The 27,233-nt window shown below is 45.7% G+C and overlaps 1 protein-coding gene across 5 annotated transcripts in view; it reads right to left on the bottom strand.

The window, feature by feature from the left end:
- The window catches only part of SCAPER (S-phase cyclin A associated protein in the ER), a 356,482-nt gene that overhangs the window by 104,783 nt on the left and 224,466 nt on the right, over window positions 1-27,233 (bottom strand). For all 5 annotated transcript variants that reach the window (XM_024205417.2, XM_024205418.2, XM_024205421.2 and 2 more), the window contains exon 24: window positions 1,189-1,304. In XM_024205417.2, the coding sequence (XP_024061185.2) occupies window positions 1,189-1,304 (116 nt within the window). The remainder of the gene's footprint in view (window positions 1-1,188; window positions 1,305-27,233) is intronic.

The raw sequence follows: 27,233 nt of genomic DNA, 5'->3' as shown, positions 1-27,233 counted from the left end.
GGAATGGAATGACTGCCCTTACATCAGAGATAGAACAGAAAGCAGCAAAAATTGGCTTGAAAGTAAATGCAGAGAAAACAAGATTATGAAGGTAGGAAACCGAACAATAGATGCAAAAGTCTACACGGATGGAAAAGAAATTGAACAGGTAGAGTTTGGCTATCTGGGGAGTGTAATGATATCTGAAAGTAGCTGCGATAAAGATATTCAAATGAGATCAGGAAAAGCAAATAACACTTTTGGAAGGATGAACATCTGGTGAGACAGAGGTCTCCATACCAAATTAAATTATTATACCATGCGATTGTACTGAACATGCTATTATACTGAGCAGAGACTTGGCTGATGACAGTGGCTAATAAAAAGAAGTTGAAGGCTGCCCATCACAGATGGCTGAGGAAGATATTACACATTTCATGGAAAGACAAAATAACAAATGCGAGACTCAGGAAGATCAAAGAGCAGGCAATGTTAGAAAATATCGTCACAGAAAGAAAGCTCAGGTCATTGGGACATGTACACCGTATGGAAGATGGGAGACATGCTTAGCAAGCATTGAACTGGGCACCTGAGGGAGGAGAGAGAAAGCAAGGAAGGCCAAGGATGAACTGGCAGACAGTGACAGAAGATACTATAAATGCTGGCATCACTTGGGAAGAAGCACCACAACCAGCGAGCAACTGTAACCAGTGGAGGAACTGGACTGCCCAATGTGTCAGAGGCACAGGAGGAATCTAAGGTGATATCTCGGAACAACTGTTTCACTTTGGATCAAGTTAGGATCACAACACATAAAAGCACTTAAAAAAACCAAAAACAAAACAGGGACCTTGATAGTCTAAGTTTTTTAAAAAGTGGGTCTCCTCTCTACAGAGAGATAGGTCTCTGCTGCATTCCTCACTCTGGATAGGCAGGGAGATCACCTCTCAAAGAAACAGAAACAGTGAAACACTTACAGACTTAAAACTGCTCCTAGAGTTTTGGGGCCAAATACGGTCTTCCATCTGGAACTTAAATGGCAGGGTAGATTATGGCCCTTGGTTTTTAACATCTACACCACAAGGAAGGAGCAGCAAGCAGTTAGATAAATAATAAAGTCAAATGGGGTTAGTGGAAAAGAAATATCCCCCATCAGTGATGACATAATCTAGTAATGATTCAAAATGGCAACTGTAGCACCATACATACTTGGGAGGAATCCGTAAAACTGCATTCAGATTCGTGGAAGAAATCACTACTTGAAGAATGTGTTCAAGGGCTGTGAGTCCTCCTGCAACCCGGAATGCTATCTGATCTGCTGCATTCTGGATAAACACAAATAGAGAATAATAATTATATGGAATATTTACTGAAATTTAAAAACAAATTTAGTATTTAAAAGATGTGTCTGGTGTGTAACTGCCTTGATGTACACTTGATAAAATCTTAATACAGTTTAAACAGATTGTTCACCTTTTTAATTAGTGCATTGATTCTTTCACTACAGAAGCATGGAGCAGAATACCCCTTTGAATATGCAGGAGTTAATGTTACTTGAATATTGTTTTTCCAGATGATATTACATACACTGTAACTTCATTATAATACCACTGCTATTTTGATTTTTTTAAACAGATATTGGTTTAGGGCTCAATCTTATTCCCACTGAAGCTCTAATTGACTTCGGTGGAAGCAAGATCAAGCCCATAATGAAGATTATTTTAACATGAGCCTCATTTAGCTGATAGCTGAGGTGCAATTTTGTAGGACACATTCTAACAATGAGGGACAAGTATGTATTTTATAACTTTTCTGATTTTTTCCCCCCTTTCGGGGATTAATTTCTGTAAGCATAAATAGGAATTACCCAAACTTCATGTGCATCAACTATCTATCTGATCCTGGATCCCTGGAAGTCAATAGCAAAACTTCAATTAATTTTATTGGTACAGAACCAACGCCAACACCACACATAACAAACCTAACAATTGTGGGACCTTATTATTGTAACCCTCAACCTCTCTTTTTCCAATTTCCTTCCTCCTTCTCCAGTTGTTTGTTGATTTCACTTGTGTCATGTCTATAATTAGACTGTAAGAACTTTGAGGTAGGGATCATATTCATATATGATTTGTCTGTAAAATACTTAGCACTCTGTGGGTGCTGCATGTCAGAATAGCCCCCTATGAACTATGGTAAAAACAAATAATTTAATAGGATTTCATAGCCCACATTTTTTCTTACCAATATTAGAAGTCATATGTAAACACCACAGTACAAGACAAGTTTTAAGAGCATATAATTTTCTCCCCAGCAAGTTTTGCTCTCTCAAACATTCACACAAGGGTAAAGCTGTAACCTATTTAAATGGCTTGCCCAAGGTTTCAGAAAAAATGTTCCCATCGATCTACTAGCTCCATTTCACACCATGTTGGGAGCTAGCTTTTGAAGAGATCATAAAGAAGCAATTTTGTTTGTCTAATGTGCATTGGATGTGGATTTGTAAACAACAACAAAAAAGACTTATCTTCAAAGGATGCAACTGGTGTGAAATGACAGAAAGCTGTTTGTGTGTGCCAGTTTACACAAGCTGTTTGATAGCCAACTAGCAATTTCTATAGGTTTAATGTTTATGTGACTCCAAAATTTCAGTCAGTTAGTTTTAGTCCAGTTAACTCTTAGGGTAGGTCTTCACTTCAGCTTTAACTTGAGTGATGAAGCTTAGCTCGAGTCCCATCCACACAAAAAAACCCTTAACTCAAGTAGGGTGGTGTTTTTAATTGGAAATGGCTGGTCTATCGGGTATAGGCTAAAGCTCAAATTAGCACAATTTGTCAGTTGCTAACTAAACCATTCTGTAGTGTGGACACAGGCTAGCTCCACTCAAGTGCCATTAGTCCTCCAATGCCTTCCCACAATTCTTCCCGTGTGCCCAGAAAGGACTAACAAATTTTCCCACAATTCACTAGGAAAGAATTCATAGAGCAGCTCAGCTTATTGCAGCATGAAGAACCAAAGGATATGCCACCAGAAGTCTTAGTGCAACAAATAAGCAAGTGCAGCACCAGTGTGGACACTGCAGCTTGAGTATTATTTTGCAATGTAGCCACTCTAACTTGAGCCAGACTACCTCTCGAAAAGCAACCAGAGTGTAGATAATTCGATTTAACTCTACAGTGAAGATATACCATTAGTCACATCCTCCAGAAAGGTCTGATCCTGGACCACTGAGGTAAATGGGAATTTTCCCAGTGACTTTAATGTGAGCAGGACTGAGTCCTATATGAAGGTTAAAAGCATTTCTAAGCTATCACTTTCCATTGTGATTAAAAGTGTATAGTCAGTGTAGTGACTATTGTTACCAAGAAACCTCATACACAAAATAATCAACATGTACGTTCAATATATTTAGAGAAATGTATTTGAGAATTCCTAGATACGTGCATCAGAGGATACAAATGGAAAAGCCACTGACCTGCCAGTGCAGGAGTGTTCCCTATAGTACATTTGTTAGTGTTGCATCCACTCTAGTTTTAAATGAGACAAGCAACGCAGTTTTCACCACTTCCTATGGGAGATTATACCACAACCTATTAGATCTCACCATCAAGAAATGTTTCCTGACATTCAACCCGAATTTGCCCTTTTCAGTTTCATGTAATTACTCCAAGTTATACCCAATTTTATTATACCAATTCTTCTCCCTCCTTCCTGATTACACCATTCCTAAAATTGTAGGCTATTACATATTCCCACTTTAGTTTTTGCTTAGCAAACAAACATATTTCATTCCAAATCTTTCCTTTGCTTTGTAATTTTTCCATACCAAATTTTCTTGCTTTTTTCCAAATTCCTCCCAGTTTCTTAATATCTATATATTAGGAAATGAAGTGTCCAGAAATGAACACCTTATTTCGGGTCAAGTCACATCAAAGCCACAAAGAAAAGGACTATTATCTACATGTGTGGTAACAGGATGTCTTCACATGTGTATTCAAAAATAGCACTGGCCTTTTTGATCTCTGTATCAGATTACAAACTCATGTCTAATGTTTGCTCTTGCCTCTAGGTCTAGGTCTCTTTCAGTATTACTCTTCTAGATCTATCCCTCCCATTGAGTATCTGTGTTTCAGATTCTTTTGATCAAAAAATATTAACTTGCATTTTTGAAGAACGTATGTTTTTGTCTATATTTCTAATCTTTCTAGGGTCCCTTTGTATTCTTTCTCTGTCCTCCATTGTGTTTGCAATTCCTCCTAATTCAGTATCTCTGAAAAAATAGTTAACGTCCTATTTATTTCCTCATCCAGACCATCAATGAAATCCATGAACATTTTGTTGATTGTATACCACGATGATAAACATCCTCATGAATATGAAAGACAGACAAAACAACAAGATTAAATAAAAGGATTTAACTAAAATTATTGTGGTGGATGGAGGGATGTTATACAAAAGCATCTGATTAGCTGCGGAGTTTCCAGGAACTACTTCAAGACAGAGTGGAATGGGGAAGGAGGACTTGAAGGGCTGACCCTATACAGATGATACTAAGGCTAGGAGAAGAAGAACTAAAATGATTATGGTAGCAAGACTGGGGTAAATACATGAGCTAATTATTGTTCACTGCTCCTACTGCAGTAAAGGAACTTTAAAACCTGGCACTCAGTGATCTGGAATCCACTGTTGATATCACTGATTTCTTGCATGCTCTTGGATGAATTTATCTTAAAGGATGTGTTCTAGATAGAGTGGGGGTTACGAAAGTACAAGTGACTTTTTAAAGAGTCTTTCAACTATTTGTTGACACACATTGCTGATTACTGAATTAACTACATATATATGGTACATGTGTGTCAGCCTAATGATTAAGTCACCGCACAACTACCTTTCTATCCAAGAATCCCAGGTTCAGGGACAACTCTGGGGCTCTTGGCCTTGGGTCAGCAGAGGTCATGGGAACCAAAGAAATGATGCCACAGAAGTATCATTTACTCTTGAACACTGCACTAATAATGTTCCCAGAGTGAGTGTTGTGTGTCACTGGATCCCTAACAATGAAAATGGCACCTGATTGAGTGGTGAGAAAATAAGTGTGTGTGTATGGTGGAGGGCACCCTCAGCTTACATATAGCATATCATAGGCTGTATTAGAAAGATGAATTGTGCAAAAAATAAGAATTAATAAAGGTATTAAAAAAAAGAAAAAATACCAATTTTGTTAATCTAAGAAATATGAAATTCAAAAGATATCAAATGAATTTTCATACATACTTGTAGTATTATATCTGCTGTGAAGTGATTATCAGCTTTTGTAAAAAGCAACAGAGGGTCCTGTGGCACCTTTAAGACTAACAGAAGTATTGGAGCATAATCTTTCGTGGGTGAATGCCCACTTCATCAGACGCAAGCTTTTGATACATCTGTGTGCTGGTCTAAGAACATCCTTTCAAAGCATAAAAATATGGGTGCAGAATATCTGTTCCCTTGCACTTTTTCCCCCTTAAATGAACTCCTCCAGAATGTGACCCAAATTCATATAGGGTCTGGAGTGCTAAGGCTTTCATTAGCTGTTACATGGGAAAACAAACATTCCCAGATATTTCTACAGAACTTTGATACTGAAGGAAGTTGAGGCACACTGGTTATTCTACCTACATGCCTAAACAACATTTTGATGGAAGCTTGTCCCAATTCCAATCAGTGCAGAAGGAAAAAATCACATTTAAGGGACCTTTCATGATATTGTTGTTGTTTATTTTTACTGTGGTAGTGGGTGTCTCAATGAGATCAGAGCCCCATAGTCTAGCACTCTACAATAATTTATGACAGTGCCTGCCTGCTAAATCCCCATTTGGAAAGGGTACAGATCCAGTATAAAACACTCTTTGCAGTGTTGAAGAATCCTCTGGATCCCTAAAATATTTAGGTTCCAAAATATTTCAGCTTAGATGTTTATCTGGGACCCATTCTATAAACCTGACTGCAAAATCTGGCCCTTTGGAAGGGGTTACATATTTAGACTAAGAATGATATTCCTCAAACTAATCCATATAAAAGATATTTGTTCAGAAAATGTAAATCAATGTATGTCAGTTGGATTGTGGAACAGCACATGAAACTATTTTGTTTCTCCTCTATATAGATTTGCACAAATATGCATACAAAATAATTTAAAAAAAACTGATTTCCAAATGCAAAAGGATTTGCAGGTTTGAGACTACCTGCTGTGCAGAAAATCAAAGGCAAATGAACAGGCAACAAGTGAGCAAAAGTGACTATCATTATAATATATACATCTGTTACCAAAAAAGGCCTTATAAAACTTTTCTTATTGAGCAACATGGATTTGAACTAACCTTTAGAAAACATTTTCTAGAGATGTAATCTAGTGAATAGTAACGGTAGTAACCAAAAACAATGCTGGATAGAAAAAAGGGCTTTTTTGCCCATTCACAAGTATTTGTCATTGTGAAATGCAGTGGTCCTGTTTGTAGAGGAGGAAAGCCAACGCACTTGACTACAGAGGTATTGAAAAAATAATTCCTAATCTTTATACCATTATAAGTCTGTCATACAGAAAATACAGTAACCCACTTCAATGTAACATCCTAAGAGTTATGCATCTATTCAGAAGTATCCATGTAGGAAGGGATAAGTAAACAAAGATAATTTGTTATTTCCTATATCGGTTAGTTTATACAATTCTATGACAGGATTTAATTATGAAAAATAAAATATTTAAACAAACATTACTTATTTTTATAATTAGAGTGATTTGGATTTAATTAAAGAAGCACAATCAAGAAAGTTCCCTGAAAATTGAATGTGTGTGGTTCACTCATTTTCCTACCTGTTACAACACCTTAATGGATTTGAATTCCCCTTATCTTCTGTACTATGACTTGAGTGACAACTGACTAATAGGATTACAGGCTCCATTCCAATAATACAGCTCAGCTACATGCCAACAAAAAATGACAGCCTAAACCTGAATTACATGGCCTGGGAATCCATCCAATTATTAACTAAAGTAACTATTATTACCTAACCTAATCAAAGGAGAAGCAGCTGTTAATCTTTGGTGGCCTGCAGTGTAGTAGCGGTCAGACTGGATGAACTGTCTTTGTACTTGACTCTTCTACAGACAATAATTATGTCCTTTGTGATCAAGAAGGAAGGGCTTCCTAGCCTTTTAGACAGAGGCAGCAGATGGGGAACAACTGTTTGCATGTTCATTAACAAGATAGGGTGGATTTTATCAAGGTTTGGCATCTGCGGTACCTCCAGAAGCACCACTTACCAAATGATACAAGGAGGTTTGGCAAGTCTGCAAATTTGAAAGTTAGCAAACTAACTAACCTGAAGTAGTTTAAAAGAATTTTTGATCTACATTTTTTCATACAAAAAACCAAAAATCCTTAAAATTAAGAAAAATGTGCTAAAAAGCATTTATGCTTATTCCCTATCCCAGTGCATTATATCAGCCTATACCTACAATACACAAACAAACACACATGAACATGTCAATGTGTCTTCACTGCTACAACATTTAATTTCATTTAGTTATTTTACAATTCTTCATATTATATAGCTATTTTACATTTTTGAAACTATGGCAAATAATGTACTATAAGAGGTGAAAACTTGGACTTATTTGAACAAGCCAACAGTCAACACACAATAACACCTACACTGAAATAAACTGAACTTTAACAAATAGTACTTTTAGAATTCTGCATGCACTACTTCAGAACATTAGTGAGACCATAACTAGAACAGCGTCATCCAGCTCTGGTTCCGCACTTTACAAAAGGATGTTAACAAACAGGAAAGGGTTCAGAAAAGGGCTACAAGAATGAGTCGAGCTCTGAAAAACCCACCTTGCATTGAGAGACTAAAGCAGCTCAATTTATTTAGTTTATACAAGAGAAGGTTAACAGGTGACTTCATCACAGTCTCTAAGTACCTAAATGGAAAGAAGGTTTCTAGCAGGAGAGGGCTCTATTTTCTAGCATGCCAAGATATAAGAAGATCCAATGTCTGGAAGCTGAAGCTAGACAAATTCGGACCAGAAATAAGGCACAATTTTTTAATAGTGAGCATAATTAACAATTGGGACAACATATCGATGGATATGGTAGATCAGGGGTCAGCAACGTTTGGCACGCGGCTCGCCAGGGTAAGCACCCTGGCGGGCCGGGCCAGTTTATTTACCTGCTGACGCGGCAGGTTCGGCCGATCGCTGCCCCCACTGGCCGCGGTTCACCGTCCTGGGCCAATGGGGGCGGCGGGAAGCGGCGCGGGTGAGGGATGTGCTGGCTGCGGCTTCCCGCTGCCCCCTTTGGCCCGGGACGACGAACCACGGCCAGTGGGGGCCGCGATCGGCCGAACCTGCCGCGTCAGCAGGTAAATAAACTGGCCCGGCCCGCCAGGGTGCTTACCCTGGCGAGCCGCGTGCCAAATGTTGCCGACCCCTGTGGTAGATTCTCAATCATTTGAATTTTTAAATCAAAACTGGGTATTTTTCTAAAATATCTGCTCCTGATTTAACAATAAATTATGGACTTGATGCAGGAATTACTGAGTGAAATTCTATGGCCTGTGTTATGCAGGAGATTAGACTAGATGATCATAATGATCTCTTATGGCCTTAAAAAAAATCTATGAATGAATATTCAAATCAAGAATTCACCTTTCACAGATTTCCTCTGTCACCGTCTTCTATTATTAGCTACATAGTAAAATAGGACCAGAAATAAGTCAGTCTTTTTTATCTGAAATGTTTTGATGACAACTTTTCCATTTCTATCCCATGCAATTTTAAACCCTTTAAAATTTTAAACTTTTTATCATCTCTTTTAAAAAAATTTAAAACTTAAAAAAAAAAAAAAAGTTCTTAAACTACTGCTATGCAAAAACAAACAAACAAAAACCAAAACGAAGCCATTGACACTTTGGTGAAGGCAGGAAAGAATCTTTCCTGATCCCCAAAAGGGTTGCTTGCTACTTTGAAATTAAAAGATTCATCATGGAAAAGCCCTGCATGCACAGACCTCACATTAGCTCCAACTGAAGTTGTGTATGTGGAAGACTTGCTGGATCTAAACCCGGGATCTCAAACTCAAATGACCAGGAGGGCCACATGAGGACTAGTTCATTGGCCGCATCACTGACACGCCCCCGCTCACTGCCCCTGGCCCTGCCCCTACTCCACCCCTTCCATGAGGCTCCGCCCCTGCCCCACCTCTTCCCACCCCTTCCCTGCCCCCATTCCAACCCCTTCCCCGAAGTCCCCACCCCAACTCCGCCCCCTCCCTGCCCCCAGAGAGTGCAGGCAGCGGCAGCTCCAGGCACCAGCGCTCCAAGCGCGTGCCTGGGGCGGCAAGCCGCGGGGGGCGCCCTGCTGGTCCCTGCAAGGGCGGCAGTCAGGCAGCCTTTGGCGGCACGCCTGCGGGAGGTCCACTGGTCCTGCGGATTCGGCGGCAATTTGGCAGCGGGTACGCCAAAGCTGCGGAACCGGCAGACCTCCTGCAGGCATGCCGCCGAATCCGCGGGACTGGGGACCTCCCGCAGGCGTGCTGCCGAAGGCTGCCTGACTGCCGCCCTTGCAGGGACCAGCAGGGCGCCCCCCGCGGCTTCCTGCCGTGCTTGGGGCGGCAAAAAATCTAGAGCCGCCCCGGGTGCAGGAGGGGTGCGGCGGGGGCTCAGGGCAGGGAGTTGAGGTGCAGGGTGCGGCAGGGGGCTCAGGGCAGGGAGTGCAGGAGGTGCGACAGAGGGCTCAGGGCAGGGAGTTGGGGTGTGGGGTGCAGGAGGGGTGAGGGGTGTGGCAGGGGGTCAGGATGCAGGGTGCGGCAGGGGGCTCAGGGCAGGGGATTGGGGTGCAGGCAGGGGGCTCAGGACAGGGAGTTGGGGGGCGGGGTGCAGGAGGGCTTCAGGCTCTGGCCCGGAGCCGCTTACCTAAAGTGGCTCCGGAGTGGCAGTGGCGCACACCAGGGCCGGCCCCGTGCCGCTCTCCTCTGTGAAGGAGCTGGAATCATGTCCCTGCGGCCCCTGTGGGGGGGGCGCACTGCTTGTCGCTCCTCCAGGTACCTCCCCCGAAGCTCCCATTGGCTGCGGTTCCCCATTCCCGGCCAATGGGAGCTGTGGGGTGGCGGTGCCTGGAAACCAGGGCAACACACGGAGCCCACTGCTCTCCCCCCCACCCCACGGCCGCAGGGATGTGATGCCAGCCACTTCGGGGAGCGGCGCGGGGCTCTAGGGGGGCAATCCCGCGGGTGTAGTTTGCTCACCCATGGCCTGGAGGTAGGCCGGGGGGGCGCACGGGCCGCTTGGCGGGCTGCAGGAAATAGCCCCGCGGGCCGCGTGTTTGAGACCCCTGATCTAAACCAAATACTTGTATACACTTTGCCTTCTGTTATTGAGAGAATGCACTCAATCTGTGCAACTGATTTCTGTTCTTATTAAATTGAAGCAGCAGTGGTCAGCCTATGAAAGAAGAGTTTGTTATTAATTAGTAAAATAAAGTTAAGCTCTATTTTAAAAAATATTTTCTTCTCTCCTATAGCCTAGTTTTTAGCAGAGATTCTATCTAAAGTGCCAGTGGCTAAGAAATACAGTTCAAAGCTTCATTAAAAAAAAAAAAATCCAGACAGGGGGATCCCAGGCTGGCTCCTTGTCTTTTTTTTTTTTAAATCATCTCTGACTTCTTGGTCTTGAACTTTAGTGAAATCTGTCCGCTTAAGAGAAAAAAACAACTACACCCATTTGGATCAGTGCTGTAGTATTAAAAGTTCATATGGTGACAAATTCTGTGGAAAATATTCCAAACAATTTTTTCAAGGACAATTGGCATTTTTGAGCCTAATGAATAGGGCTCTCTTTTGTGATACCAGTATAATAATAATACCGTGATGCATGGCTAGAAAGGGTTAAACATCCTGCAAAATAAATAGCCCACAGAAGACATGTGGGGAGATAATGTTTGTGTTTTTTGTGAATTTACATATGTATGAGTAGGGTCGACAATGTAATCAACAGTCCCTGTCTATGATGTATTCTGATAGCATTTAAAGGAACTGTAAACATGAGATATCTCGGTATTCATCTCTCTTTGAAATGTGAATGGTGGAGGAAAAAGCAAATGGCCATATGTTAATTCGTATAGCTAAGTACTGGTGATGGACCTCCTTCAAAGTCATCCAATTCCCTTTTGTTCCCCTTGGAAATCCCAACTTGTCAAAGAGGACATGAAATTGTATAAAAGATCCTTGGGTCCTGATTCTGTGATCTCAGGTCTGTTTAAGCTTCTTCAGGGGAAGTTTGAGTTGCAAGATTGAGGTCCCAGTTATGCTGGTACGGCCTGGATGTGATATTTGGACACTGGACTATTAACTATGAACTATTTCTGAAAGAACTCTTTGCAACGACGAAGCTCACCATCTCTGCTATGAATCTGCACCTAAATGAATTGAACTCATGTCTGTATGTACATTGATCTTTTAACCATACTCTCTCTTTTGTTTTTTAATAAATGTTAGTTTAATTAATAAGAATTGGCTGTAGCGTGTATTTGGGTAAGATCTGAAATATTCATTAACCTGGGAGGTAATGTGTCCGATCCTTTGGGATTGGTTGAAACTTTTCTTTTATATGATGAAATAAGATTTACAGAAATTTTCATCATATTTGACGTGGGTACCTGGATGGAGGCCTGAGGCTGGATCACTTTAAGGGAACTGTGTTGTTGGACTTCTGAGTAACCAGTTAGGTAATAAAGAAGCTATTTTATGCTGGTTTGGTAAATCTAGGTATTGGAATATCAACCTGCTGTATGGGGATTGTCTGCCTCATTCTTTGCAGTTCACCCTAATTGAGTGACCATACCTGGCTCCCCACTAGGACCCCGGTCACAAATACTTTGAAAATGGGTGGAAGGGATTATATTAGGGCAAAGTGCTTTTCAGCCATTAATGAATTAAGCCTCACAGCACTGTTATGAGCAGGAAAGTATTATCCTAATTTTACAGATGGAAGAATTAAACAGCGAGATTAGGCCAAAAAATGCAAACTAGGATACCTAAAAGTTAATGAGAGCTGTGGAACATTTGAAAAATTATCAATTATTTATTTAGGTGTCTCAAGATTTTGGTTCCTAATTTTTGACATTGATGTATGAAAATTTTGGCCTCAGTGTCTTATCTAAGAAAGGATGTGGCAAAGCCAGGAATAAAGCTCAGATCTGCTGATTCCCAGACCTTTGTTTTAGCCACAAGACCATTCTTCCACGGATAAAAGCTCAGTGTATGTAACCATAAACCTGTTTTGATGTGGTATTAAGGATAAAAACCTTAACCTTCAATACTTAAAAATCAATGCTAGTCCAAAGGAAGCATTTCTAGTTTTGTAATTCTACTTATAAAAGTTTAAAACATTTTGACAAAACTGAAATGTATTTATAATATTAAAAATGAGCCAAAATGGCTCAGAAAAGTGTGTGTTCCAACAAAAAGCGGCTATTTGCTTACATTATGTACCCTACCTCTACCTGTTGTCAATTCAGTAAGTACAACAGGACAAATCCTGCCCCATGTCATTGCCCTGAATAACAGGGGTGCTTGCTGGGATGATGTGCAGGACCAAGAGGAAGAGATATGGGGAAAAAAATCCTGCCTGCAAACTGAAAATTTGGCTGTTTCTGCACCCTTGAAGTTGAGGTAGCCCCCATGGCTTCTGTTCTCACACTATGCACGGGGTAATTTCAGTAGATCTGTGGAGCAGAGGATCAATCAGGCTTGCCCTGCTCCTCTCCTAGCCTGATCCTGTCTCATCCCCACCCTCTAGGGTGACCAGACAGCAAGTGTGAAAAATCGGGACGGGGGTGGGGGGTAATAGGAGCCTATATAAGAAAAAGACCCAAAAATCGGGACTGTCCCTATAAAATCAGGACATCTGGTCACCCTACCACCCTCTGGCATGTGACACGGTACTGGGAGCATGCAGGAAGCCCTGTTTCACAATATAGAAGGGGTTCATACTCACTGTATGGGCTCTCCAGTTCTTGCCCTTGTGCAGCAGAAGCTGTAGCCACCAAAACTACAGGACAACAACATTTCTTTTTGCTACAAAATCTTCAGCTTCACTAACTGCAATCTTGCATACCAAATACAAAGGTACAAGGAAAATGAAAAAGAAGGGGATTTGGATTCATTTAACTTTCGATTCATTAAGCACTTGCAGCAGTAAGAACGGAACTACTTTTCTCTCTAATGCAGACTAAAGACAAGAAAGTGGTGGCTTTTTGTTTTTCTTTCTGAAGGTGCACTCTGACTACCAGAGAACTCAATCAGGTACTTGACACCAAGTCATTGTAGGAAACAACTGAGGTTTAGCCAAGTTAGCATGCACAGGAGTGTTTGTGTGAAAATGAGCCCTAATATTAGGACTACAATTCTACTAAGACAATTGGTTCCTATGCCTATGGTACAAGCACACTGCTATTAACTAATTTAATTTCTTCCTAGGCTTGTTCTGTATCTTATTCCTTCTCCCCTTTCAACCTTCTGCTCATATTGTGTGTCAAACCTCAGTTTAATAAAAGGGAAACTGGCTACAGTCTTCCCTTTTCCCACAAGTTCTACAAGTTTTTCTGGTTCATCAATCAAACCTGAGTCAGAGAGACATTCTATTAACACCTCTGCTGATACAACCCTGGGTTATCCTTCAAAAAACGCAAATCTGCTTGTGAGCACTAAAGAGTTAGTGCAAGCTGTTAACCAGTCAGGTAAGTTATTCTAATGAATACCACCCACACAGCCCCCTGCCCTCCCTTAATACTATTTGCCAAAATTGGAAAATGCCAACCTCTCCTGTAAACATAGGACTACATGTACTTGTAGGTGCTACATGTGAATGCTATGGGCATTGGAGCACTGTGTCATTTAATTCCAATATGCACAAAAGCTTCCCACCTAGTTAAAAACAACAGAGTAACTAATTGCAAGCTGAACTCTGGGCCAAATTTTTCCCTGCTGTCCTGTTGCACCATGTGGGGAATTCATCTAGGGGAATATGGATGGTGTGACTGCTGCCTGGCCTCTCCTGGGGTTTCCATCAGACAAGGCAGATTTAACAACTTCTGGGGTTTCGATAGGAACCCCACTGGCAGACGCTCACAAGGGAATATATGAAGCACATCACTAGCTGCTCTTGTTCCATAGCAGCGCCACTCACTTTCTGGTGTGTGCTTGTTGACTGCTGGCCCCTTGGCAAATTGGCAAGTTCCAGGCCCTTAGCACCACTATAACCCTACACAGTAGACTGCCCACCAAAGGCAGGCTCTCTGCCACTGGATGGTAGCACTGATTCTGGGTGAATTTGGCCCACTAAATCTAACAGAACCAATCCAAAGCAACTGGAAAATGTAGTAGAGACAGAGCATGGTTAGTATTTGAAGCACTGGATGGCAGACAAGAACTCTTGAATTCTAAACATGCTCTGATATTGACTTCTTCGGTGGCTATGGGTATTCTACTGTGACCTCTGACACACTTGACCTTAGTTTTCCCCATCTACAAAATGAAGGTGGTAATTAAAGGCTGCTGTATAGATTATTTAGATCAGTGCTTCTCAAAGCCGGTCTGCCGCTTGTTCAAGGAAAGCTCCTGGCGGTCCGGGCCGGTTTGTTTACCTGCCGCGTCCGCAGGTTCGGCCGATCACGGTTCCCACTGGCCGCGGTTCGCTGCTCCAGGCCAATGGGGGCTACGGGAAGGGCGGCCAGCACATTCCTTGGCCCGCGCCGCTTCCCGCAGCCCCCATTGGCCTGAAGAAGACCTACACCAGCAATGCAGGGCACTAGAGACAGTGTTGACACATGATAACATGCGCGATATTGATGCGAGTGATTTAGGTGATGAACTGAAAGCCCTTTCAAGATACATTTCAGCAGGATCAACTCCAAAGGCTGTTCTGGAATATATGTGCACAAATAAGATGACCACCCTCTTTCCAAATGCTTTTGTTGCTCTGTGCATACTTCTAACACTTCCTGTAACAGTTGCCAGTGGAGAACGTAGCTTCTCCAAGCTGAAGTTAATAAAAACACATCTACGCTACACAATGACACAGAAGAGGCTGGTCGGCCTTGCAACCATCTCAACAGAGCATGAGCTGGCCCAGACTGTGGACCTTCAGCAAGAAGCCGTTCAAATCTTTGCAACCAAGAAGGCATGAAAAGCACCACTTTGATTATTCAAACAGATAAAAATGCAAGTGTTTACTATGCAGACAAGAAAAGTTACATTTGCTGTTCAGGCATTTGAAAGTTAAGTGCTACTTAAAATTTTTGAACAAGGCATTTTAAATTGTTAGTTCTCCTTTATTGGGGTAGGTAGCAGAGCAGTACAATGAGAGTAGTAGAACAGGAAGAAGGCAGAATTGAGACCTTTCAAAGTTTTGGCCCAAGCGAGGGGGTGTGGGTGTCATTAGAGCTCCCCGCCTCAGGTGCCAAAATGTTGTGGGCCGGCCCTGGGCGGGGAGCGCGTGGAGCTTGGTGGGCCGCAGGAAATAACCCCGCGGGCTGCGTGTTTGAGACCCCTGATCTAAAGCATTATTACAGGAGAGTCATGTTTATATCACTACAGGTAATTTGGACCACTGGTAGATACAATAATTACAGTACAATGAAAAATATTCCAGCCTCTCATATTCCGCTGGACCTTTCCACATCCTCCAAACCAGGCATTACAAGGAATATGCAGCATTGGCACTAACTGTTTTGAAAAAGATTAATCTGCCAATTCATCTGCTCCAAGAGATACAGCATTAATTTTTAATGGCGTTTACTCCTATCTCTCTGGGCCCTGGATTTAATGCTGTTTGTTTGTACTGCTCAAAGGTGAGGTAAAATACTTTTTAACAACAAAAACAAAAGTCCAAAAATCCGATCTAACTGAGATCTCAAATCAGTAAGAACCTGGTCCAAAGTTTTCCATTGACTTCAATGGGCTTTAGATCATGCTGTAACAGAATGTGTGTATAGATTTAAAAATTACATATAAATGTAGTTTAAAATAAAATTAGTATCAATTTCTCCATCGCCTACCTGGCTGACCAAGACCTAAGTTCAAGCTCTCAAGTTTCTGTGGTTCCCTAAGCACAACTGAAGACTCGGCTAATGCTAACAACAAATGCAGTATACAGATGCAACTCTCTATGCTGTTTTAATTGTTAGTGATATCATTAGCTCTTGCAGGAGAAACAGAGAAACCCAACAGCCTGAACTGAGGTCTTGACAGGTAAAAAAGACTTTTTGTTCACCTTTAAAATACATTCATTTGTAAGTTAAACATCTGTTTAATTAATAATTTTGGTTCAGAATTTTAAATTATTTTAAAAATCCATTTCAGCTCACCTTTAAATTAATGATTCCCATGTGATTGTTACAGTATTAAAACTATACAAACTTTGCAGTGTTGCTCAAAGTTGAACCCAAAGGCCTGATATGTTGCACTATGTCCCAAAATGTGGACCACAGATGCCCTCATCCTACAAACTTCAGGGTAAAGAAAAAGCCAGTCAAATGCAGGTTTTTATTAATGGTGAACTCAAGCAAGATATTACTGTATGCCTATCAAGGAAGACACAAGTATAGGTAAATATAATTATTGAGGGCATTTACCTTGCTGTAAAATTGGGATATATTGATGTGCAGCCGTTAGGTTGTTGACATTTTGTCAATGAGGTCATTGGCATCAGCGCCTACATTTTATGGTGATTGATGACAGAGAAACAAATAGACATTGCAGATTAAGGGTTCCCTGTATTAAGGTCACAAAATTCCATATTAGTGGCAGGATAAATATTTGCTAAAACATCATCTCAAACCGGGGACTCCAAATGATCAGAATTTCAAGTTTGTGATGCTTGAAGAGTTTTTTGGAAGAACAAAAAAGTCAGGCGTACATTATGGCAAGCACAAGTTTAGAAAGATAGGCCCACTGGCATCTTGTTGCCACTATAAAGTCCAGTCTAGAAGCCCTTACACTTGTGAGCTGGGCCTGCAGGACTGGGCCCTCAGTTTCTATCCTCAACCCTCTGGACTTGCTACTTGGGGAATCTAAAGAGGCTGTGTGATCTGGTGATTGCATCAAAGAACAGGAAGATCAAGGTTCAAATTACAGCTGAGCCATTCATTCACTATGTGACCTTGCACAAATACTTGATCTGTATCTGAGTCAGTCAGCACAGCTGTAAAATTGGCCTATAAGCATTAAAAAAAATCAGTAAAAGCTACATGCTGCATCTGAGCTGTACACAGATTATTTTAAAAATTCAGCAGCAATAATATGATGTACTTATCTAAAGTTTCCATCTCTTGATGAAGTCATAATGAAAACATAATTTGAACAGAAGAGGGCTGCTATTACAGTCACGAAAAACTACAGTTATCGGTACAAACTGGGTAGGCAGATTCTCCAGTCTTCCTGAGAAAAGTAGCGCTTAGGCACAGCTGAGAACGGTTGTCTGCAAGAAACTGTTGAGTTTCCCGATCCTTAGACATCTGATCCCAATGTAAATTAAAGCTGCAGGACAGCAGTTTCAATTTATGACATGTCAGCAGAGATTTGGGTGTAGCACTGCTGTGCCATGCTCTGCCCATCCCACCCATATCTGATCCCTAGAAGGTACTACATGCCCCTACCTGTAGATGGGGAATTTTCCCCTGGTCATCTCTAGCTGCTTTAAAGCCGCGTTGTACCACTTATGTAGAGCAAAGTAGCCTTAGTGGAGCAAAGAATCAAGCCCAGGGTTCTTACGGTATTTTCTTAACCACTATTAAATTCAATTATTTTTAGCGCTTTTGTTAAATCTTGATTTCACAACTGAAATTGAGATTTTTCTACGCTTCCAGCATGGCCAAAGGATCTGATATGGCCTACAGCATATACATGACCCGCAGCTTCCGAAGCTGGTATGAGACAGAGAGACGTGATAGCAATCTGCAGGAAGACAGATGCTTTTGGACTACAGTGAAGGGTCCTCTAGGCCCCAGAAGGAAACTGAATGCACTTGTTGAGAGATTTGTCCTGATGATCCCAAGCTGATAATATGAAGAGTTGAAGAGGTCAGTTGTGAAGCACCGCCCTCCAGACTCTGACTATTGCTGATACCATCAAGCCCAGAAGATGAAGAGTTTGCCCGACTTAGATGCTCAGAGGGTGGCAATCACTATTACTGTAATCTCGGTAAACACCTTGGAGGCAGAAGGGCCAAAAGCAAGGCCATGTAGTAGAAAAAACAAAGGAACTTGGGAAGTGTTGAGTGAATATGAAGGTACGCATCCTTGAGATCCATTGAGAGGTACAGTAAGTCACTTACGGTATGTCTACACTATGAAATTAGGTCGATTTTATAGAAGTCGATTTTTAGAAATCGATTTTATACAGTCGATTGCATATGTCCACACTAAGCGCATTAAGTCAGTGGAGTGCGTCCTCACTACCGCGGCTACCATCGACTTACGGAGCGGTGCACTGTGGGTAGCTATCCCACAGTTCCTGCAGTCTCCACCGCCCATTGGAATTCTGGGTTAAGCTCCCAATGCCTGATGGGGCAAAAACATTGTCGCAGGTGGTTTTGGGTACATGTCATCAGTCACCCCTCCCTCCGTGAAAGCAATGGCAGACAATGGTTTCGCGCCTTTTTTCCTGGGTTACCCATGCAGTTGCCATACCACAGCAAGCATGGGTCCGCTCAGCTCACCGTCATCACTGCTGTTGTGGGCAAATCTACTGTGGGGGCTGCTGTGATCCAAATAGCCAATGCAATCATTGACGTTCTGTTATCAAGGGTAGTGACTCTGGGAAATGTGCGGGCCTTTTTAGATTTTAGGTGCATCATATTCCTCTCCTTTGTTGCTGGTGAAGTCTTGCAGCCGTATATTCCAGTCCGGTCGGCGCTGTAACACCCCATAGCACTTCTGTGGTTGATACATGTAACAGCTCCAGGTCTCTTGCTCCTTTGCCTTGGCCGAGGTACCTTGCCCTACCCGGCCCTCCAAGCATTCGACACAGAAGCACCTGCAGCAGCTGGCATTGCTACACAGCAGCAGCTCCTTGCCTTCTCAGCAGACGGTGCAGCAGGACTGCTAACCGTCCTCGTTGGACATGTAGCTTGGCCGGGGGTTCTGGGAACGTCTTCCCTGCCTGGCTCCTAGCAACCTCCAGGGCATGGTGTACGGCTCCACTGCTTCCGCTGCAACTCTGCTCTCCTGCTCCCCAGCGACGAGCTAGGGGGATCCGTTCTGGTCCTCCTGGGTGCTGCTGGCAGCAGATGGTGCAGTAGGACTGCTAACCGTCCTCGTCCACCGCTTCCACTGCAACTCTGCTATCCTGCTCGGGGGATCCGTTCATGAAGCCTGGACAGTAGTGAGGAGCAGTTCAACTATAGGCTGAGCAAGTACAGAATGGTGGTAGAATGTGCCTTTGGATGTTTAAAAGCTCGCTGGCGCTGTTGGTCAGACCTCAGCACAACCAACATTCCCATTGTTATTGCTGCTTGCTGTGTGCTCCATAATATCTGTGAGTAAGGGGGAGACGTTTATGGTGGAGTGGGAAGTTGAGGCACATTGCCTGGCATCCGATTTTGAGCAGCCAGACACCAGGGCGATTAGAAGAGCACAGCAAGGCATGCTGCGCATCAGAGAGGCTTTGAAAACCAGTTTCATGACTGGCCAGGCTTCGGTGTGACAGTTGTGTGTGTTCCTCCTTGATGCAAACCCTCCTCCTTTGTTGATTTTAATTCCCTGTAAGCCAACCACCTTCCCCCCATTGAAATAAAGTAACTATTGTTTTGAAACCATGCATTCTTTCTTTATTAAAAAAAAATGAGATAACGGACAAGGTAGCCCGGGTGGGGTGGGGGAGGAGGGAAGGACAAGGCCACACTGCTTATTGTAGCCACACTAAAAATCCAACTGTTTGAATGACAGTCTTCTGTTGCTTGGGCCATTCTCTGCAGTGGAGTAGCTGGGTGCCCGGAGCCTCCCCCCACCGCGTTCTTGGGCATCTGGATGAGGAGGCTATGGAACATGGGAAGGAGGGAAGGCGGTTATACAGTGGATGCAGCGGGGGGTCTGTGCTCTTGTTGGCTTTCCTGCAACTCCAACAGACGCTTCATCATGTCCATTTGCTCCCCCATTAGTCTCAGCATCGCGTCCTGCCTCCGCTCTTCGTGCTCACTTAATTCTTTCCTGGCCTCTGCCACTGAATGCCTCCATGCATTAAGCTGTGCCCTATCAGTGCGGGGGGACTGCATGAGCTCGGAAAACATGTCATCGCAAGTGCGGTTTTTTCACCTTCTAATCTGCGATAACCTCAGGGATGGAGATGATGGGGGAACGTAGAAACATTCTATGCTCTACGATTCTGGGGGGACTGCATGGTCACCTGTGCTGCTCAGTTCGCCACGCTGACCAAAAGGGAAATGAAATTCAAAAGTTCCTAGGGCTTTTCCTGTGTATCTGGCTAGTGCGTCGGAGTTCAAAGTGCTGTCCAGGGCAGTCACAATGGAGCATTCTGGGATAGCTCCTGGAGGCCAATAGCATCGATTTGCGTTCACACTACCCCAAATTCGACTCAGCAAAGTCTATTTTAGCGCTACTCCCCTCATTGGCGAGGAGTACAGAAGTCGATTTTAAGAGCCCTTTAGGTTGACAGAATGGGGTTGGTTGTGTGGATGCAGTCATTTTTAAATCGACCTAAAGCGGCTAAATTCGACCTAACCCTGTAGTGTAGACCAGGCCTTAGTGAGCACTCCTGGATCAGAATGGCAAGCATTTCTCCCTAAATTTTGCTTTCCTTATTCAAGGGCAGAGGAAAAACAGATCCAGTTTAGGCTGAACACCCACAGTCCTCTATGACACCATATGAGATAATATGAGTAGGCCTCTAAGTTTCTGTACAATGGAGGCATGGGTGAATTACTGCAATGTTTAACAAGCTGTAGATCCTTTGCAGGTGAGCTAGCTCCTTTTAAGCTGTAGATGGAGAAAAGAAAGTATGCTGTGAACAGGAGAAGCAGGGAAATTCTACTGAATAACCTCAGCTGGTAATTCCAAGGTATGTATGTCCATGGTGGAAACGGTCCACACAATAAGGATAAACTTCAACCTTTCTATAAGACATACTGATCTGCACTGGCAAGCCTTTGATGAAAATTGGGGCTCTTTGGGGGAGAGGAGAGGAGGATTTAGCTGTCTGGCATAAAAAACAGTTACTCACCTTTGTAACTGTTGTTCTTCAAGATGTGTTGCTCATATCCATTCCAATTAGGTGTGTGTGTGCGCCGTGTGCACGATCGTCAGAGAATTTTTACCCTAGCAACACCCGGTGGGTCGTCTGTGGAGCCCCCTGGAGTGGCGCCTTCATGGCGCTGGATATATACCCCAGCCGACCCAGCGCCCCCTCAGTTCCTTCTTGCCGGCTACTCCGACAGTGGGGAAGGATGGCAGGTTTGGAATGGATATGAGCAACACATCTCGAAGAACAACAGTTACAAAGGTGAGTAACCGTTTTTTCTTCTTCGAGTGCTTGCTCATATCGATTCCAATTAGGTGACTACCAAGCCTTACCTAGGCGGTGGGGTCGGAGTGAGACATCGCTGAGTGCAGAACCGCTGAGCCAAATGCAGCATCGTCTCTAGACTGCCGTACTAACGCGTAGTGAGCGGCAAAGGTATGAATGGATGACCAAACCGCCGCTCTACAGGTCTCATGGATTGGAACCTGGGCCAGGAAAGCGGTCGAGGAGGCTTGAGCCCTCATGGAGTGGGCGGTGAGGCGTGGCGTTGTGACACTGGCCAAGTCGTAGCAAGCACGAATACAGAGGAGATACGTTGTGATCCCAGAGGAGATACGTTGCGAGGAGACCAGTAGGCCTTTCATCCGGTCAGCTACTGCAACGAAGAGTTGAGTCGTCTTCCTAAACGGCTTCGTACGCTCAATATAGAATGTGAGGGCCCTGCGCACGTCCAGAGAGTGCATACGTTGATCTTGCCACATAGCGTACGGCTTAGGATGGAAGACCAGGAGGAAGATATCCTGGTTCACATGAAAAGCTGATACCACCTTGGGGAGAAAGGCAGGGTGGGGGTGAAGCTGCACCTTGTCTTTATGGAAGACTGTATACGGAGGTTCCGACGTGAGGGCTCTGATTTCAGAAACATGCCTTGCTGAAGTGATGGCTACAAGGAAGGCTGTCTTCCAAGATAGGTAAAGGAGTGAGCAGGTAGCCATTGGCTCAAACGGGGGCCCTGTGAGCCTGGAGAGCACCAGGTTAAGGTCCCATGCCGGGACTGGTTGACGCAGTTGTGGGTATAGGCGATCTAAGCCCTTTAGGAATCTGTCAACCATTGGGTTAAAGAAGACAGAGGAAGCATGTTCTCCTGGATGGAACACCGAGATAGCTGACAGCTGCACCCTGACAGATGATATCGCCGGGCCCTGCTGCTTTAGGGATAGGAGATAGTCCAGTATCAGTGGTATCGACGCCTGCAAGGGGGGCGTGGCACGCTGCTCGCACCAACAGGAGAAGCACTTCCATTTGGCTAAGTAGATTGCCCAAGTGGAGGGTTTCCTGCTGCCTAACAGAACCTGCTGCACGGATTGTGAGCAGAGTAACTCCGCCCGAGTTAGCCATGCAGCATCCACGCTGTAAGGTGGAGCGATTGCAGGTCGGGGTGACAGAGTCGTCCGTGGTCCTGGGAGATCAGGTCTGGCCACAGTGGGAGTGTGATCGGAGGCTCTACCAACAACTCCAGGAGTGTGGTGTACCAGTGCTGCCTTGGCCATGCTGGAGCGACCAGAATCATGCATGCCTTGTCCCTGCGCAGCTTGAGCAGGACCCTGTGGACCAGCGGGAATGGGGGGAAGGCGTAGAACAGCTGGTCTTTCCACGGCAGTAGGAAAGCATCTGACAGGGAGCCCTGAGAGCGCCCTTGGAGAGAACAGAACACTTGGCACTTCCGATTGATGCGCGAGGCGAATAGGTCGATTTGGGAAAATCCCCACCTCCGGAAGATGGAGTGGATGATATCTGGACAAATCAACCACTCATGAGTTTGGAATGACCTGCTGAGACAGTCTGCCAGCGTGTTCTGGACTCCTGGGAGAAACGACGCCATCAGATGTATCGAGTGGGCTATGCAAAACTCCCACAGGCGAATGGCCTCCTGGCATAGTGGGGGACGACCGGGCTCCCCCTTGCTTGTTGATGTAGAACATGGCCGTGGTGTTGTCTGTGAGGACTGCCACACAACAGCCATGTAGGAGACCACTAAACGCCTGACACGCTAGGCGTACTGCCATCAGTTCTCGTACATTGATGTGCAGAGTTATTTGGGACATGGTCCAAAGGCCCTGCGTCTGGTGTTCCCCGATATGGATGCCCCAGTCCAGAGATGATGCGTCTGTGACAAGGTATAAGGAAGGTTGTGGGGCGTGAAATGGTACCCCTTCGCACACCGACGTGTGGCTCAGCCACCAGCTGAGGGAGGACAAGACGGACTCCGGAACTGTGACCACCGTGTCCAGGCTGTCCCGACCCGGATGATACACCGTTGATACCCAGGCCTGAAGCGGGCGGAGCCGAAGTCTGGCATGCCTGGTTACGTAAGTGCACGACGCCATGTGCACCAGAAGGCCGAGGCAAGTCCTTACCGTGGAAGTCGAGAAGCTTTGGAGGCTGAGGATGATGTTTGCCATAGTCTGAAAAGGAGTGATCGGCAGGAGAGCGCGGGCAAGTCTGGAGTCTAAGACTGCCCCGATAAACTCTATTCTCTGGGTTGGTTCCAGAGTTGACTTCTCTCTGTTGAGTAAGATGCCCAGCTTGCGGAAGGTGCGCAGGGTGAGTTGGATGTGGGATTGCACTTCTTCCCTGGTGTGGCCCGGAATGAGCCAGTCATCGAGATACGGGAACACCTATATCTGTTGTCGATGAAGGTAGGCTGCCACGACAGCCATACATTTGGTGAACACTCTCGGAGCCGTGGACAGTCCGAAGGAAAGGACGGCAAATTGGTAATGTTCGTGGTTTACCACAAAGCGAAGGAAGCGCCTGTGTGGAGGGTAAATCGCTATGTGAAAATACGCGTCCTTCATGTCGAGGGTGGCGTACCAGTCTCCAGGATCCAGGGAAGGGATAATGGTCCCCAATGAGACCATGCGGAACTTCAACTTTACCATGAATTTGTTCAGTCTGCGCAGATCTAATATGGGTCGAAGCCCCCCTTTTGCTTTGGGGATTAGGAAGTAGTGGGAGTAGAACCCTCTGCCCCTTAGTTCCAATGGAACCTCCTCGATCGCTCCCATGGACAGGAGCATAAAGACCTCCTGTATAAGGAGTTGCTCGTGAGAGGGGTTCCTGAAGAGGGACGGGGAGGGAGGATGGGGGGGAGGCAAAAAGAAAATTGGAGAGAGTATCCCCTTTGCACTGTGCAAAGAACCCATCGGTCTGAAGTTATAAGGGACCCCGCATGGTGGAAATGGGAGAGCCGATCTCGAAATGGAGGGAAAGGATCCTGGGTGGTGACTAGTACGCCGTCCTTGGGCGCACCTTCAAAAATTTTGCCTGGGCCCTGACGATGGTTTAGGAGGGCCTTGGTTCTGACCGGGTTGGTGGCCGGTGGATCTCCTTCTACCACCTCGTCCACGTCTTCTGGAGAAGTCTTGCCTTGGACCAGGGGGAGGGTAGAACCTTTGAGGCTGTGGTCTAAAGGGCCTGCGCTGGGTAGCGCATGATGGTTCTGGAGTCTTTTAGGCTCTGTAACCGAGAGTCCATTTTGTCCGAGAACAGGCCCTGCCCATCAAATGGTAGATCCTGCAGGGTCTGTTGCAGTTCTGGCGGTAAGCCAGACACCTGAAGCCAGGAGATGCGTCGCATAGCTATGCCCGATGCCAGGGTCCTAGCAGCAGAGTCCGCTACATCAAGAGAGGCCTGTAAGGAGGTCCTAGCCACCTTTTTGCCCTCTTCCACTAAAGTCCCGAACTCATCCCTGGACTCTTGAGGAATCAACTCCTTAAATTTACCCATGGAGTTCCAGAAGTTATAATCATAGCGGCTCAAGAGTGCCTGTTGGTTTGCGGCTCTGAGCTGTAGGCCCCCCGCTAAGTAAATTTTGCATCCAAACAAATCGAAGCGCTTGGCGTCTTTAGATTTGGGCGCTGCGGCCTGTTGACCATGCCATTCCCTTGCGTTCACTGAGGACACCACCAGTGAACACAGCTGAGGGTGAGTATATAGGTATTCATACTCCTTAGAGGGAACAAAGTATTTCCTCTCCACCCCTCTGGCAGTAGGTGGGACAGAGGCAGGGGTCTGCCATATTGTCTTGGCGTTAACCTGAATGGTGCGGATGATGGGCAACGCTACCTGGGATGGGGCATCAGCTGAAAGGATGCTCACCACCGGGTCCTCCAACTCCACTATCTCCTCTGCTTGGAGGTCCATGTTACGTGCCACCCTACATAAAAGGTCTTGGTGAGCACGTAGGTCTATCGGGGGGGGGGGGGGCGACGGGGGACCCGAGGTTGTTATCCCTGCCACCGCCTCATCTGGAGAAGATGAGGAAGATGCTACCGGGACTAATGGATCCTGTGGCGGGTCCAATTGCGAGGGGTCCTGATGTTCAGGATCAATTGTACCGGGGTCTGGGGCCTGCGTAGGAGTGGGCGCAGGCGCCTCCATACCCCTGGGGGACGACGACTGATGGTGGCCTCCGGTACTCAGGGCTCTGAATGTACTGAGCGGGAGGCCGCAGGTGGAACCCTTTGGGCTTGGTGGTATGCCCACGGGGTGCAGAAAAACCACTGTGCAGGCTCCTGGCTAGGGTCTTCGGCCTCATCCTGCCAGTGACCCAGGTTGTCCGCTGCTTGGCCTGGTGCGGGATAGACTGAGTGGGAAGCGCCATCCGACTGGGAAGAGCGTGAGGCGGATTGTGAGGGCCAGGGTGGTGAGGAGCGTGCGTGCGTTGATTCCGCTGGGAACGGTGCCGAACGGTGCTGGCCCACAGGATAGCGGTCTCTACGCGGTGCCGGGGAGCGGTACCGGGATCGAGAACGGTGCCGATGGTCATGCCGGTACCGAGATCCAGACCTGGATCGCGATGAAGACGGTCTGTGGGAGCGGTGCCGGGAGTGGCTTCTTGACTGGGATCTGCGCTCTGACCGGTGCCGGGAGCAGCGTCGGGAGTCCGAACGGTACCGAGGTCTGGGGCGGTGCCACGAGGCAGAAAGGTACCAGGAGGAAGATCTGGGCCGCGACTACGACCGGTGCCATGATAGAGAACGGTGCCGGGACTGCGAGCGGCGTCGGGACCTACTCCTAGATCGGGAGCGGTGCCGAGAGTCCACGCTCGGAGATGGTGGACGTAATAGGGCTGGCTTGCCCCTAGACTGCACTGCACGGGTGGGATGCGGTACCATAGCCTGAGTCGGTGCCGGTTCTGTAAGGTCAATGAGGTCCCTCGCCGTCACAAACGTCTCCGGCGTCAATGGAAGATGGGGCTCAACCACGGTGCGGGTCGGGGAGCCAGTCCGCGCCGGACTCAACGCCCTTCTGCCGGTGCAGGAGTCAACGGTGCTGATATCGGCGCCTGTATCCTCGGTCACTCCGGTCCTGGACGTGTATCCGAGGTTGGTAAGGGGGGTAACGGTGCCTGTTGTTGGGAGGCAGCCCCCTCTGGTTTGCGAGGGCTGTTCTGACCTGGGGACAGGGACCGGCGCCGAGGTGCTTGTGGAGGACGCGGTGCCGGCGAAGGCAGGTGCCGTGGGACTCTATCCGCGTCTCCTCGCGATGCAGTATTGGAAGTCGCCGCCAGAGCACTGCGCACCGAGGCACTTGGTGCTGGAACTTGGCGTGCTGAAGGAGGGTCTGGGCTGAGGGCCGCCTCCATAAGGAGCTTTTTGAGTCTAAAGTCCCGCTCCTTTTTGGTTCGGGGCCTGAAAGCCTTATAGATCTTGCACTTTTCGGTCTGGTGAGACTCCCCGAGGCACTTTAAACAAGAGTCGTGGGGATCTCCCATTGGCATAGGCTTCGAACAGGCTGAGCACGGCTCAAAGCCTGGAGCCTTGGGAATGAGCCCGCGTGGCATGCCGGGAGGAAGGGGGGGAGGGACCCCTTCCAGCCCGCTAACTTCACCTATAAACTTAAATCTATAACTAACAACTACTGTACTACACTAAATCTATAACTATATAA

The sequence above is a fragment of the Terrapene carolina genome, unplaced genomic scaffold, assembly GCF_002925995.2.
Source record: "Terrapene carolina triunguis isolate 2854851 unplaced genomic scaffold, T_m_triunguis-2.0 Scaffold67, whole genome shotgun sequence".
Lineage (NCBI taxonomy): Eukaryota > Metazoa > Chordata > Testudines > Emydidae > Terrapene > Terrapene triunguis.
The sequence above is the reverse complement of the archived record's forward strand: the minus strand, read 5'-3'. Positions and strand labels throughout refer to the sequence as shown.